Genomic DNA, 15,782 nt, shown 5'->3' with positions numbered 1-15,782 from the left:
TTACCATCGTGCCTCTCTAACCTCCTCTAGTCCTGGCGCCTCTGCACTTGTAGGTGAGCCTGGCTGGTGCCTCTGGGAACTGGCTCTCAGTTTCTCACTGGGTAAGTGCACTGGAGAATAAAATGAAGTTCAGGCTCAAAGCTCTGGGGTTGAAGCAAAGGTAGAGATAGGATCAGGTCACCTCATTTATCCCAAGCGCTGCCTGTTTCTTCTCCAGTACCACAGATAAGCCGTTCTTGACTGATTTCCATGCCAGGCTGCAGCAAACCCTCAGGACAGGCCCTTAGCTGAAGGCACGCTGAAGCTTGTGAGCCAGTTCAAACCTTTGATGGCTCCCCCTGGCCAAAGGACCTCTGCCTGCTCCTTGGCTCTGGGGAGCAAGCGGGGAGTATACAGCGGTCCATGCTTCCTTCAGCACACACCCCAGGATCTCAATTCTTTTCCACATACCCAGCACTGTTCTTGATCAGCCAATCTTCCAGAAAAAGGCCAATATACCCTCCCACGATGCTGCTTTGTAAACACTGGAGCACGGCCACCCCGCCAAATGGGTAACGGTGTTCTCAGTACCAACCTGAGCTGTCTTCTCAGACACGTGAACGGCTGCAGACACCACTATGAACTATTTCTTCCTGAGATGGAGGCTGGGCCCAAGACACCCTGTGAGCACCAGGAAGTGCTGGTGTAGCCGATTTTTTTGTGCACTGGCAGCCTCTTACTGGTGGTCTTGGCCCCAAAGACCTGGATGTTGTGCTGTTTCTCCCCAGGCTGCTGTGCATTCTTTCGGAGAGGCAGAAGAGATTTCTCCGCATCTGCTCTCTCCCACTCAAACATTTCAGTGGGCAGTTGCTGCTGGAGTTGGAGCCTTTGGCTTCTCTTGGAATGGGAAGAGAAGGAGCATCCAGCCCGAGCTCTCAAACCTTGTTCCTGCCTGTACTATTGTACCTTGCCTCTGTCCAATCCATCCCAGCCAAGAGAAGCTGCTGCTGCAAGCCTAGCCTAGACCCCTGAGCTTTTTGCTGCAGGCCAGATACCGGTAGCGACGACTGGCTGGAAGTATCTGAGCTAGAGGCTAGCCTATCACAGGGGGTGCCTGAACTGCTGCCAGGTCATCACAAGGTAACTTCCACTCACCCCAGTAAGTCCTGCAGAGGAGGCAACAGGACACACAACAGAGATTTAGTGCCTCCAATTTTCTGGACTCCAAAGCATTAGATTAAAAAAATGAAAACTCCAACGGTGGCATTAACGTGACTCAGACTCACTCAATTCTGCTTTTCGGTTCAGCTCATTTGCCATGTAAACTCGGAGGCAGAGACCCTGCCATTGGGCACTATAGAAATAACCATGTTAGAATGAGCCTACCCCATTACCTTCCCCTGAATGGGCAGCTTGCCCTACTGGGGAAGCAATGACCATCTCTAGAGCAGTGCTCTAAGCTGGGGGGGGGGAGGGGGGGCTACCAATTTCTTCACAGCAACGTGTCACCAGCCAGGAGAGTCTGGTAGCTGAGCCGACCTCCCTGCGTGAGACTGGATGAAACTTGTCCACGGCGGGAGATGTACATCACTCACTGGCTGCGCTCCTCGCAAGCCGTCACTGCACAGAGACTACAGGTAGAATCTCATGCTGCTTGTTAACCAGCATCTGCCCGACCTCAGGGAGACAAAACACACATGACAAAGTCAAGAGTAAAGTTAAACTTTACTTTACAGTAATTGTTTTCTTCTATATACAAAGAATTACAGTACATGTTCTGGGAGCACCTGGAGAAGGCCAACCCTCTTTTCATTATCATAAGTTTCACATACACAGCCAACAGTCTAAGGGGAGCAAAGTGAAATTAATCAATGGTCCGAGACACTCCCCTTCTCCCTCTTCTAAAAATAATAGATATATACTGTAAATATATACGCCTCTCTCGCGCCATCGCATGTTCTTTGCACAGGACGTGGGGCAGGTGAGACCAGGCGAGTTCTGTGTAACACCAAGACATTAGACAATCTTTCACAAACTCCCATGTGCTGTGTTCATCCACCATCCACTGCTCCCGGCGCGCGCACACACAAATAAAGCACTGGCACAGTCATGGCAGACCACAGTGATACTTGGCAACCCCTTCCTGCAGTTGTTACTCAGGCACTATTCCCAGTTACTTCAGTGGAAGTTTTGCTAAAGCATAGGCCCTGCACGGTGTCCATCTCACCAGGGCAGCCAGCATGTGTGAGGCCTGACATGCCGTTCAGGTAGGAATGCTATCACACGCATTCTTCATTCACATCGTTAGCACTAATCACACTGGAGCAATTTGCCCCTACAGCCCCCCTCTCTGCAGCATGACCTTGTGGGGTTAGTCCTAACCTCTTAGTTCCTGCAGCTGAGGAAGAGGAGTGTAGTTTAAGCACAGTGCTGGCAGTGCCTCACAAACAGTTCTCCCCTGTACTTTTAAACAGCTTCATACAAACCTGATCAATCCCTCATGTTTCATCATTTATTCCTCAGGGCAAGGAGGGGAACCCCTCCCTTGGTCACAGCAGACAAAGGCCCTGCAGAGGCACATCTTGCTCCAGTTGCTGAACGGTGGGGAGGGGTCAGAAGAGAATTTCCCTGCAGGCTCTGACACCTGGTCAGTCCTGGGGATCGCACGGCAGGCGGGGGGGAAGGAGCTACTGGACTGATACAACCTAGTGCCGTGTTCGGGAGAACCAGTGCAGCGGGAAAGGGCCAGCCCTGCGGCTGAGCACAACTTTCCACCCCCAGTTCTGCCCTGGCCTGGGGGCTAGCCAAGGGGGCAGGGGCAGGATCGTGTCAAAGCCCTGTGCACTTTACACCAGGCTCCCACTGCCCTACCAATGGCAGATCAGGGGGCAGAGTGCCAAGCGTACGCAAGGCCAGGCCTCTGCTGCCAAGCTGCTCTACCGTTGCTCCGGGAGCATCTCTCACTTGCTAACACACTAACTGCTTGTTAGAAAACACCGAACTTTCAGCGCCATTAGCCCCTGCCCATCGCAAGGCAGTGATCTCGCTAACGCTCTCATTCCATTCTCCCGTGTCTGACTGACTGGTTCTCAAACTCCTGTATCATATGGGTCTGCAAGCAGCTTAACTGACTTCGTTCCAATCTTTTATCCTCCCTGCAGACACCAACAGAGCCTGCTGACTGTTCAGTTTGCTTTACAGGCTCCCAGCATAAAGGTCCAAAATCCAGTTCCTCTAGGTCAACGGTTCTGAAACATCATAAACCTGAAGCCAGCTCAGTCCCCTACGGTAACACAGAAGAACATGCAAGCCCCAGCCCATGCATAGGTCTTTTTTTTTCTTTTTTAAACACAGACTTGCTGGCACCTTGGTCTGGTTTGAAGGCAGCTCAAATCTGGGTAACATCAGAACAATGTGGGTGTTCCTGTGAGCCCTGTCCTGTCTGTTTCACTCACTCTAACAAAGGCCCAGCCCCACTACCAGAGAAGGAAGGATTCAGCTTGCAAAGGAACTGCAGCTGCAGGGCTGGGGAACATGAATTCAGCCTGGCTGTGCTGAGCAGCCAAACTCTGTACAATAGCACCACGAGAGCCCAAGTATTTAGCCAAGGGCAAATGTAAGATTACGACGTTCCCTAGCAACAGGACATAGCACTATTCGTTTGTCGAGATTTCCCCAAGAGGTAGATCGAGTACTCCCGGGCTGGCCCCCCACAGCCACTCCTCTAGCCCATGGTGCAGCATATCACTCTGCTGCCAAGATGGCAAAGGGGTCTGGCTGGCTTCACTGAGAACATCACATCAGGACATCTCTAAAGGAAGGAATCTGCTTTCACTTTATTACCTGGTCGCCAGGAGCCCGGCTAGCTCACTACATGCAAAGCTCCTGCTGAAGCCAACGGGAAAGTGAAGGAACAACCGTTGATAATCTCCCCGAGATCTGTCCCTTCTCCAAGGGCACAAGAACCCAATGAGCAGGGAGGCCTGTTACACTGGACAAGTTAGTAACTGGATCCCAACAGCTGCTTCCAATGGTGCAGTACTAGCAAGGAGATGTACTATTGTAGATAAGCCTCAGGCAACTGACACCATGTGCTGAGCAGCTGTTCAGAACCGATGTCTGGACGAGTGGCTCAGGATCACGGCAAGTTCTGCTGTAACGTTCCCAGCTAGCAGCTAGGTTCTGACGGTGTAAGGCTCAGTGTGATGCAGTAATTCAGGGCAATGTACAGTCGAGAGATGTACATTGAGAGTTAAGGTTAAATTTAACAGAAATCCAAACACGTTAAGGTGTTGAAATGCACAGTTCAGACTCCCAAACAACCCTGCCTCCGCCCTGTAGTGATGTCAGCCAAGAACCATTCAGTTAGGATTGATGCTCATCAGTGCCTGTGATCTCCGATTAAACTGAACTGACTTTTCCAAACAGAGTCTTTTCCTCATTTTTCACATCTGCCTTTACAGGGATGAGTTAAGGTTGTTTACACAACTTAACTGTGCATAGTCTCATCTTAACATGCTGTATTTCTTTTCTGTTTAACATTAACTCCAAATTCCCTGGGTCTAATAATGCTTGTTTAAAATTAATCACAACATCCCTGTATTTTTTTTTACCCTAATTTACTAATATGTATTCTCTACCTTAACTCCATCATACGTTTTTCTCTGGGGATTTGTTTTCTTTTTAATTACTAAAGTTTTCATATGTGACAGTAAACAAAACTCACAAAGCAACAGCTACCAAGGGATATTTTTAATGATCTGAAGATATGTAGCATCAGCCTTAACCATCTTTTAAAATTGTAATTTTTATGTCCGGATTCACCAGTGCGCTGGCTGCTTTCTGCACTTGGGAGCAGTGCCGAGGTGGATAATTAAGCTGCGTTTGCCGTTGTTTTTCATCATCAGAGCAGTGCAATGCCCCCTACCCCTTCCCTCCATATTCCCCGGTGCAAACATACACCCCCATTTCTCCCTGCTGGATAGATTTGGTGCAACAGGTAGGTTTTGAAAAGACCTCATTAGTATTAAGCGCCATTATTTTGCAGTTATTCTTCATAAAGGAAGGTTACTTATAGTAACGGGAGAGCTTCGAGATGTCCCAGCAGGTATTCACTGTGGATGCACACGTGCTCTGGGTGCCCAGGACTGGATATTCTTCAATAGGGGTGTCTGTTGGGCCACTTACGTGCCCTGCATCTCCTTGTGCTGTGAACCAAAGGGATAAGGGGTGGCATGGACCGACGGCCTCTCCAGTTCCTACTCTACCACGAATCCTGTGAGGATCCAAAGCTGGAGGACGAGGCTGGGTCTGCAGCGACCACACAGAAGAACGAACCTTCCCTTTTGGTCCCAATGGCTACTCACTGTGGGTGAGTCCCAGGCAGGTGGCCAGGGCAAGGCGAGTTCTGCACACAGCTCACAGAATGGCTGAGTCGAAGGAAGCGTCCTCAGCCGAGGCCTGATTCAGTGACTAGTGCCCTGTGAACATGTGACCAGAGCACCAAGTCACCACTCTACAAACTTCAGAGGGGTCCCTTGGCAGGATGCCACTGCAGCAGCTTGTGCGCTGGTCGAATGAGCCCTGACAGCCTGGAGAGGAGGGGCTCTCGCCCTCTCAGAGCAGAGAAGGATGCAGCTGGAAATCCATTCTGAGTGTCTTGGAGAAGATATTGCTTCTCCTTTCATCCTCACAGCCATGGACACACAGCCGTGGAGATCTCCTGCAGGGCCTTGTCTTATCCCGACAGAACAACCGAGCTATCCAGCATCCAGAGAGCAGCCTCCTGTCCTCACTATTCCTGTGAAAATCCAGGTAATACAGAGGCAGGTGAACGGCTGGTTACAGTGGAAGTCAGCTGGAACTTGGGATACAATCTCAAGGACACTGTCTCTGTGAATGACAGGATCAGACAGGTCTGCCACTGGGCCCAAACTCACCCATTCTCCTGGTCAAGGTAATAGCTTTAAGGACGGTTACCTCCAAAAGAGCAGGACTGAGGTGGAGGCTCAGGGATCAAACAGTGGTTTCATGAGTTGGGAATGGACCAAGTTCAGGTCCCAGGACAGAGGCGGTCTTGATACCGTGGGAACATTCTGATAATGCCTTTTAAGAACCTGATTCTTGTAGGATGGGTGAGAACTGACCAGTCCTCTACTGAGGATGAAAGGCATCGACAGCTCTAAATAAACCCTTAATGAAATGATGGACAGCCCTGCTGACTTCCAGGAGAGGAGACAGTCCAAGACAAGAGGAACACCAGACTCCTCTGGAGGCAAACCGTGCCTCTGACACCACACGGAGAGCTGCTTCCACTCAGCAGCGTAACACTTCCTTATAGAGGGTTTCCTGCTACTGAGAAGCATGGATCTTTGAGTAGGATCTCTCTAAGTCTGTTGCCCATCCAAAAAACAGGCTGTCAGATGAAGAAATATGGGTTGGGATGGGTGGTCCTGTCCCCATTCTGTGACAGCAGGTCCGGAAATGGCTGTAGGCAAATGTATGGCAAAAGCAATAAATCAGGTACTTCCTGTTGTCCTGGGTTGCCAAGAAGTCACAAAATGGGGATCCCCACTGGATCAAGTGGTGCTCCCCTTCATGGTCTGCGTGAGAACGCCTGCCGAGGCTGTCCGCTAGGGCGTTCTCATTCTCCCCAGTAGGTGCACTGCAGAGAGGATGAGCTGATGCTGGATGCACCAGCTCCTCGCTGGACAGCCTCCCTGCAGAATGATGCAGACCTTGTTAATATAGCAAAGAGTGGTCATGTTGTCTGATCGGACCTGGACAGGGTGGCTCAGATAAAGGGGAGGACTTGTGTGCATGCTTTGTGGACGGCCCAAAGCTTGAGCAGGTTGATGTGGCATGTGAACTCTTGCAAAGTCCAGGAACTCTGATCGGTGTAGTCACGCAGGTGGGCCCCCAGCCAAGTCAGGCTGCATCTGTCACAAGTGTCTTTGACAGTGGGGTGGGAGCAAAGGGAATCTCCACAAATACCGACTCCCTTTTCCTAACAGGTGAGAGATGCCCGAATGCTGGAAGCAAGGGCGACTCTCTTGTCTGAGGAGTCCTTGTGTTGACTTTCCTCAGCCAAGCCTGGAGACTGCAGTGGGGAAGCCTGGGGATGGGTGTAGGTGCGTGTCACCACATGGCCTAGGACCAGACTGTCGTCTGATGACTGAGACGTTGGATACTGAGGTCTCTCATTGTTAGGAATCTGTCCTGTGGTAAGTAAATTCTGGGTGCAAGCAAGTCAAGAACATCTCCAATAAATTCTGCAGTCGTGGGTGTTAAATGGACTTTCTTGGGTTTACCTGAAGTGCCAAGGAGAGGCACAGGTCAAGCAGGGCAGCGAATGCTGTATGCACCGCCTGATACCATCATCCCTTGAGGAGCCAGTCACCTAGACGACAGGGACGTGCGTGGTAGCGGTGATGGTGTAGGTGTGCTGCACTCCTGTCAGGACTTTCGTAAAAGCTGCCAAAAGGCCCCAGGGGGGCACCAGGTACTGGAACACAGGAGTTTCCTGTCTGCATGTACGTGAAAAGGCATCCTTTAAATCCACGGTCATCACCTGGACTGCTGAACGGCAGCTGCCAGAGTCCAGGATGGGTCCCCGCCCCTCTTCCTTTTGGGGATCAGGAAGTATCTGGAGTAAAAGCCCTTTCCCTGGCATTGAGCAGGTACCAGTTCTGCTGCTTCTAGTTGGATTGGGGAGTCCACTTCTGTCTGAGGAGCTCCTGGTGAGAGGGGACCCTGAAGAGGGATGAGGATGGGGATTATGCAGAAGGGACAGGGATTGGATTGTGTAGCTGGCTGAGAATGATGCCAAAGGCCCATCTGTCAGAAGTTAAATGTTGCGACATCAGAAGAAAACAGGTTAGATGGCCATCAAAAGGGGTGGGGAGACTGGACAGACAAGCACTGGAGGTGCGAGGCTCTCGACTGTCCCCACGATGACCAGACTTACTGAGAGACATCTGGCTCAGCAAGACAGGGTGCTGGAGACCTGAGCTGGCAGGGAAAGCAGGAACAGAGGTAGTCATGGCACATCGGGTGGTAGCCCCCAAGGGGGTTCTGTGATCCAACCCGTCACATGCCCCCAAATGATAGATTTTCTAGAGTGGCTTGAACCTCCACTGGGAGACCCGACGCCTGCAGCCATGATGCCCATCTCATGACCGAGGTAGCCACAGAGCAGGAAGCCATGTTCACTGCATTCAGGGATGCCTGCAGAGATGACCCGGTTACAAACTTTTCTTTATCTGGGACAGCCTGGAAGGTGGCTGGATTGTGCCAAAGGTTTTCAGCAGGCCGAAGATGGCCTCATTTATAGAGAGCGCTTTGAAGTGGGTTTCAGAGCGCTGGAATCTCCTGGTACCGCCGGTGCTGGCTCTTGCTCCCTGTGAACTCTGGGTGCCCCTGGCCTGGGGCTTGGATTCTCACTCAGCCCCGAGGGTGGGGAGCCATCCTCTTTTTTGACGACTTATGAGAGGACTTGTCAGTCTTCTGAGGAGTGTGTCTTTCTCTACTCTCTTCATGCGTCCTCAGGTCTGCTGGAGAGCTCCATCAGTGCCTGCGGAGTCTGAGCTGCCGGGACTTCCTAGCACAAGGGGGAGAGGAAGGAGAAGCAGATCTCACACTTCGATGGGATGTGGGACTCCCGGAGGCAGCAGAGACAGGTCTTGTGAGCACTGGTCAACAGGAAGACTTGGCATGCAACACAGTGCTTGAAACCTGGGGCCTTGGGCGTAAATGCTTCGGACGTAGGGGGAATAAAGTGGAGGGAACCTCCTGACCCACACTAACAGCTACTTGAAAAGCCCTAACTAATGAAAGGAGCCACATAACCAATAAACCATTAAAACCATGTTTAATGTTTACTGAGGCTAAGAGACTAACGAAGACAAGAGGGCCCGTCCCAGAATGCGAGTGGTAGCAAGGAACTGGAGAGGCAGCTGATCCGCACTGTCACCTATATGCCCTCAGTTCATAGCAGAGCACAGACATGGACCAACGGACACGGCTATCGAAGCATTTCTGGTCCTGCGTGCTTGGAACATGTGCACCCCAGGGCCAGACCACAAAGACGTACCGAGTGTTTTCTCCAGCAGCAAGAAGCTGGTTCACAGCATCTTATCCTACAGAGAAGCTCACCAAAGGCTGCCCTTCCAAACAGGCACGCTCGCCCACTGGCCTCCTCCTCACCGCTGCCCTTGCTCTGAATGGCACCGAGGCCACAGGTGGAGTGAAGTCCTCAGGGGAGACAATGGCTCTATGCAGTCACGGGACAGGCAGCAGCACTGGGAGGAGCAGATGAGCAGAGGTGACAACCATCTTGCTAAAGGCAGCTAATGGCCTCAGTCCCTTGGAGAACAATGGGAGCCTGCAGCCATTTTGCAAGAGGGCTTTTATTGGAGGGTTTCTATGAACCTTCTTCAGCATCTCTCAAAGGGGAAACTTTCAGTTACGAGCAGACAGAAAACACGGCTCTTAACCCGAAACTCTTCTTTCCAAAAACCGCCCCTTGCACTAGATCTACTCAGGAGCCACCTCTTGCAGCAACACCTCAGCTGAGACTATTTGGGGGGAAAAATGTCTGACGCCTCTTTGTTATGTAGAATGTGTTTGTCCTCAACAATGAGGGTGAAATTCTGCTGTAAGTCCAAATCTTAACTCCACCTTACCTGTGGGGCAGCCCCTCTATCTGGTACTGATGGCTCTAGTGTAGACGCACCCTGAGTCTCTCTTTCTCCATTAAATCATTTGATCTCGGTAGAGCTCAGTGTCTATGGCAAAGGCCAGAATGAATGGCCTGCACACTTCATTTCATTTACTTTAACACTGACTGTTTCTCTCTCTACTATCCTACATGAGCGCTAACATGTTTGCGACGCTATTTTCTATATAAAGAATCCAGTGACTTGAATTACTGATGCGAATTCTAAAAGGTAGCAAAGGAAATAAATGGCATTTAAACAGCCCCAATACAAATGTCTCCTCCGGCATCCAAGTCAGCAGATGCAGCTAGCTGGCTCTGCTGGCTGCCACAGTCTCAAACAGTGGAATTCAGTTTTGTTTCCTTTCATGTGGATTTACGTGGCAGACAGTGTGCCAGTCTGACCCTGAGGCTGAAGTCACTTTCGTCCTCCCCAGATAGAGGCAGCCTTGGTTCCAGCAGAGCATGTCTCAGGGATCACATCTAGAGGCAAGAGAGCATTCTGTCTCAGAGATCCCTTCAGGCCCTGGCCTGTTTGCCGAGGTTGCCAACAGGGTTTGGACATAAAGCTGTTAATTTCTTCTCCATCATATTAACTTACAGAGATGTTCCCATCAGTATCAAAAGCTCCCTCCTCTAGCCTGGGATAACACAGAAGTGGCCACCCAGCCACGGTTCTTCAGTGCTCTGCAGCATCCCTAGCGAGGGGCTGGGGCATATCCCGCTCCCGGGGAGTTCAGCCCCGTGCAGAGAGGAAGACCCCACTAACTGCACAGCCCCTTCCACCTGATACAGAACAACTGCTTCCTGGTTTCCTCACTTCTCCTAAACACTCTTACACCTAGAGAGTTATTTGTATTAACTTCTAAACTGACACAAATACTGCCTGTAAGTGATATTTCCCAGTGCAGATTCGTATTTACCCAAGCAGGTGCACAGCTATTCTAAAGTCAGCTCTGTGAAACGTGTCAGTTGGAAGATGGGTGGACTGGAAAACTAGATCTGTACAGAAAAGGTCTGGAGGGAGAAGGGAAGAGAAACAGTGGTGTAGTCAAGTGAGTGGCGTAAGGCTGTGGGCTTAAAATGTCATGCAATGTCTCAATCTACTTTCACTATTCAAATGGAAGCTCCTAAATAACTGCTGAGAGTGCTGGAGGGATTCTGCTGCTGTGAACCTCGCCCTAGATTTAAACACATGATTTATGAGAATGATTCTTCAAACCTGCGCTCACTGAGAACTTCTCCATTGTAAAGATTTAAAATAGCCTGCACCAAAAATATTCACAGTTTATTTTTCATGAAACAAATAACTAGGTAACACATGACATTGCAAAACAGAGTTGGACAAAGCAGTGCAGATGTCTTTTCTTGTTCTAGCTCCACTGGCTGGGCGGCTGGCACAGAGGACACCCTACTCACACAATCTACATGGCGAAGTCCAGCTCATGGGAAGGGCTATCAATGTCAATTAGAGATTTATTTTCCTTCTCACACATGATAAATACTTAACATACGGAACCTCATTACTGGATTTTTTTTTTTGTAATTTTGTTTTTATTTTAAAAAGTTAATAAAATGCCCTTAGTTTATCCTCTCTCAATGGCTCTGAGGAGACATCCTGATTCCCTTTGTGCAGGAGTCACGCAAAACAATAGCTGCTTGCATCTCCCCCAGCTCAGCAGAGGTCAGGGACCGACCTGCAGGTCTTCACGGAAAAATAACACTAAGATTCCATAAGCCATAAAGCTTTTCCAAGTCACGAGCTACGCTGAGGGGTCTGAAGCGATTCAGACTGGAGAAGAGACACACGACAGCACTGCCCAGAGGGGACACTCTCTTGGGGAGCTGAGTTTGGAAAGGAGAATGGAGCAGGATTTGCCTTGTTACAGAGATCTCTCTCCCTATCACAGAAACCCGCAAAGCTAATTATTGCTCTCTTGGAGCAGTTGGAACACGCGAGCTGAACGCCAGCCCTGACCTGTTCCTGAGTCAGAGGAAAGGGGCTAGTATAGAACTAGGGCTCCCCGCTCTGGGGAGAGACCTACTGCTCTCTCTGAAACAATGGGGGGGACAGGCTGAAGCTGGACTCCTGCTGCCCAGGTCAGTGGAGCTCAGGCGTGTCACATAGGTAATGAGTTGGGAGACAGTGCTGATCAGACAGTGCTTCCCGATGGCACAGCACACTGCACTGACCGTGGGCAGCACGAACGCAGACTGCCCGGCTACTCCTTCGCAGGTCACAAGCGTCACTGCCTAAGTCCCTGCCTGTAATTCTACCATATCAGTGCCACAGCAGAGGGTATTTCTGCCTCAGCAGGCAGGTAAGGTCACTGCCTCCATCAGCTCTACTCGGAATACCAGCCTGGCAAGTCACCAGGCATAGCTACCGTTAGTGGAAAAGGGAGAGAGAGAGAGAGAGAGAGGCCAGCCAGGTGCTAGAGCCATTGTGTTCCAGTGTGAGAACTATTACCTTGAGGGGCTGGTTTTCTGACACTCAGACACTTCAACATAGTCCAGGTAATTCAAGTCTCCTGTGGGGATTTTTGGTAGGAAATACAGAGGCTAACCAAGGGGAAGGGTGTTGACATGGTTTTCCATTCTGGATACAGCATGCCTTCTGAAGTAGCTTCTTGACTCTGCACTATGGAGTGAATTCCACAGAATTCACTCTGCTAGGCTACCAGCCACTCTGCAAACAGGACTCCTAAGCATGTGGTTGAGATGGGGGAGGAAGAGACTATTTAGTTTGCTAGTTCATGGTAACCACCAAGGTGAAGAAGGAACTGCCTAGAGCGTTCAGAGGGCAGCATTTCTACCCTGTCAAAGGCAGTGCTCGGCATCCAGTAGGGGCCTTACTCACGCTCCACCCTGCTACAGCTGCCTCCAGAGCTCACAGCTTTGTATGTGCAGTGGAAATTCCGCCTGTCCCATGTTACAGAGCTAAGATCCAAGAGTGAGAATCCTGGCAGACGGTATCTTCAGAGACCTTCTCCCCCCACCCCCAATCCCAGGGCCTGCGCAGGAGCAGTTCTTTTGCTCACACTGGAATGAACTGTACAGTCTGGCAGGAGCAGGCTCCTCCACTAACTCCACGAGACTCCGCCATTTTACAACAGCACCTGTGTTTTGGTGAGCCTTTCACTGGTGACAAATACCAATGTGCACACTCAGGCAAACACTTGCAAAGGAAAACCCTGTGGGGAAGGAGAACTGGGCAGCACAAGTGCTAAATCTCTTCCCCTCTTCAGAGTCTAGCAAAGACATGTGTCCAATTACTCTGTGCACCATTTAATCATTTGAAACATCTGAGATCCCAGTTCAGACTAGTTGTTCTGCTTCCACTAAGAACAGTTAAGAGAAAGGAAATTGCTTCCTCAGGGCCACTTAGCTGTTTTGGAAACCCCTTGTGGATGCAGACCTCGCATGCAGACGCGCTAGATCAGTAACGTGACCATTTCAATGGAATTAGAGATTTTATCCGGAGTGGGCTCTTTATTTCAACGTTACCGTTTCTCAAAGGAAGAGGAAAGGTTGCTGATGCTCACTTTCTGTGGCTGGGCCACTCTCCGGTTTAGGTAAACGTCCTTGCTTATGTCATGAGAGCGCCTGGGCTCGAGGCTGGGCTCAGGGACGTGAACAACAAACAGAACAAAGAAAATCCCTCTCCCCAAACAAACCGACTGCAACCTGCCTGCCTCATTCACTGACTTCACTTCGGTTTCGATTCAGCCAATTCCTGACTGGGAGAATCCTGGTTGCAGACTAGCACTATGTTTTGCTCAGGCAAAGGGGCCTGCCCCAGGGGTGTCTGTGCTTTTCCAGAGAGCCAAGGGATCTGCTCAAATGTCTGAATCTTCCTGGCAAGCCATGAAGCCTGTTCTGGGGGCATTGGTGCTTCCCTGGCAGGCCGGGGGATCTGTTCAAATGTACGTAACCTCTCTGCGGTCCAAGGGCTCTGCTCTGTGGGTGCTGATGCCACTTCCCGGTCAGCCTGAGTCGGCGGCTCAGGTGTCTGTAATTTCTCTGTGGTGTGAGGGGACTGCTCCGCAGGCGTCAGTGCTTCCACAGTGGGCCAGTGGGTTGGCTCATATGTCTGCAATTTCTCCATGGGCCAAGGTGCCTGCACCATGTGTGTCACTGCCTTCCCTGCAGGCCGAGAGGTCTGCTCCTCAGGTAAACAAGTTCGCTCCACCGCTGTGGCGCCCCTCTCTTTTGGCTGAGCATTCTGATCCCCGGGCCTCAGTGCTTTCTCAGACAGCAGCAGCCTTGGAGCTGCGGGAGGCCTGTCCAACGCCTGATGCTGCAGGGCCCCAGCGGCGGAAGCCTCATCTGACAGCAGGGGCTGCGGGCCCTTGATGGGAGACTCGCCCAACAGCTGAGGCCGTGGGACCCTAGCGAGGGCGGGAGACTCGCCCAACAGCTGAGGCCACTGGGCCTGGGTAGCAGCGGGAGACTCGTCTGAGGGAAGAGGATGCAGGCCCTTGGTTGGAGACTCATCTGCGGGAGGAGGCGACGGAGCTCCAGCAGCGGAAGGAGACTCATCTGAGGGCGGAGGCTGCTGGCCTGTGGTGGTGGCAAGAGGCTTGTCCGACTGCTGAAGCCTCAGGGATACAATGGTGGGTTGTTTATCTGACTGTAGCCTCAGGGCCATGGCAGCAGCAGGCTTGTCTGATGGGTGCAGCCTCAGGGCCACGGTAGAGCAGGTCTTGTCCGACGGCTGCAGCCTCAAGGCCACGGCGGAGCAGGGCTTGTCCGACGGCTGCAGCCGCAGAGCCACGGCAGAGCAGGGCTTGTCCGATGGCTGCAGACTCAAGGCCACGGTGGAGCAGGGCTTGTCGGACGGCTGCAGCCGCAGGGCCACGGCGGAGCAGGGCTTGTCCGATGGCTGCAGCCGCAGGGTCACGGTGGAGCAGGGCTTATCCGACGGCTGCAGCCGCAGGGCCACGGTGGAGCAGGGCTTATCCGACGGCTGCAGCCGCAGGGCCACAGCCAGAGGCAGCCTATCAGAAGGGGGACGCCTGAGGCCCAGGACTGCAGGCTGGTGGTCAGAGGGCTGAGTGTTTTGACGGTTAGCCGGTGGGACTGTGGGAGGCACATACTCACGAATTTCCCCTGGCTCTAGAGGGTTGGGTCCGCAGGGATCATGCTCTGTGCATGATAAGCGTCCATCCAGTTTGGAGATAAAGAGCATGCCCTCCCGGTGCTGCTTGCAGAAGGAGCTGGGACACATCTCACAGAAGGAAGCTGCTTCTTTGCCACACACATCACACTGATGCCAAGGGCACTCCCACTTCCCTGCAGCACAAACAGGAGAAAAGGCGTCTTAGGAGGGAATGTAACTGGAAAGCTACGGCCCAGGGTGGGGGAGACCTGCTTGTAACGGCTCTCACTAAAACAGTGCCAGAAATTCCCCTTCTCTGCTCCTGCACCAGTTGCCTTGGAACCATTACACCAAGCACAGAAGGAAACCCAGACTCCCTGTAGCACAGGGCTAATGCAAGGAAAGTTCTGCTTTCGAGCTAACCCCACTACTGAAAGGTTCCAGAAGTTTCCAGTTTCAACTAGGGCTGAATGAATTTGAGGGCAACTTCCTCCCTTCACACTGATGTGAGGGAAGACACTGGAAGACAAGGAACTACGGGCTTGTCTACACTACCATGCAGGGTCGATCTAAGACACGCAACTTCAGCTACGTGACTAGCGTAGCTGAAGTAGACATACTTAGATCTACTTACCGCCATGTCTTCACTGCGGTAAGCCAACAGCTGATGCTCTCCCGTCGACTCCGCTTGCGCTCCTCGTTCTGGTGGAGTACCAGAGTTGACGGGAGAGCACTTGGCACGATTTATCGCGTCTAGACTAGATCGATCACTGGATTGATCGCTGCCCACTGATCCAGCGGGTAATGTAGACAAGCCCTGAGTTTCTCTTGTCTCCCCTCTGTGGGCACAGGACAATAATTCTTTACAGAAGCAGTTTGGACTTTCACTCACTGCTAGTATCAGAATCATCCTGGAGAAAAACAATCACCCCCAATGTGCAGCAGAGTCAATTGCAGGCCTCTCTGTGGATTCAACCCGTAGCGCTC

General features: G+C 51.5%; 1 protein-coding gene across 5 annotated transcripts in view; it reads right to left on the bottom strand.

The window, feature by feature from the left end:
* Nucleotides 1-1,687: 1,687 nt before the first annotated feature.
* Nucleotides 1,688-15,782, bottom strand: part of NSD1 (nuclear receptor binding SET domain protein 1) — a 115,937-nt gene continuing 101,842 nt past the window's right edge. For 3 of the 5 annotated variants that reach the window (XM_045026763.1, XM_045026764.1, XM_045026762.1), the window contains one exon: nucleotides 1,688-14,989. In XM_045026763.1, coding sequence (XP_044882698.1) covers nucleotides 13,404-14,989 — 1,586 coding nt within the window. In that variant the 3' untranslated portion in view covers nucleotides 1,688-13,403. The remainder of the gene's footprint in view (nucleotides 14,990-15,782) is intronic. The other 2 variants (XM_045026765.1, XM_045026766.1) reach the window with 2 other exon arrangements.

Source organism: Mauremys mutica, chromosome 8 (assembly GCF_020497125.1).
Source record: "Mauremys mutica isolate MM-2020 ecotype Southern chromosome 8, ASM2049712v1, whole genome shotgun sequence".
Classification (NCBI taxonomy): Eukaryota; Metazoa; Chordata; order Testudines; family Geoemydidae; genus Mauremys; species Mauremys mutica.
Note: the sequence above shows the minus strand (reverse complement) of the source record. Positions and strands in the feature narration are given on the sequence as shown.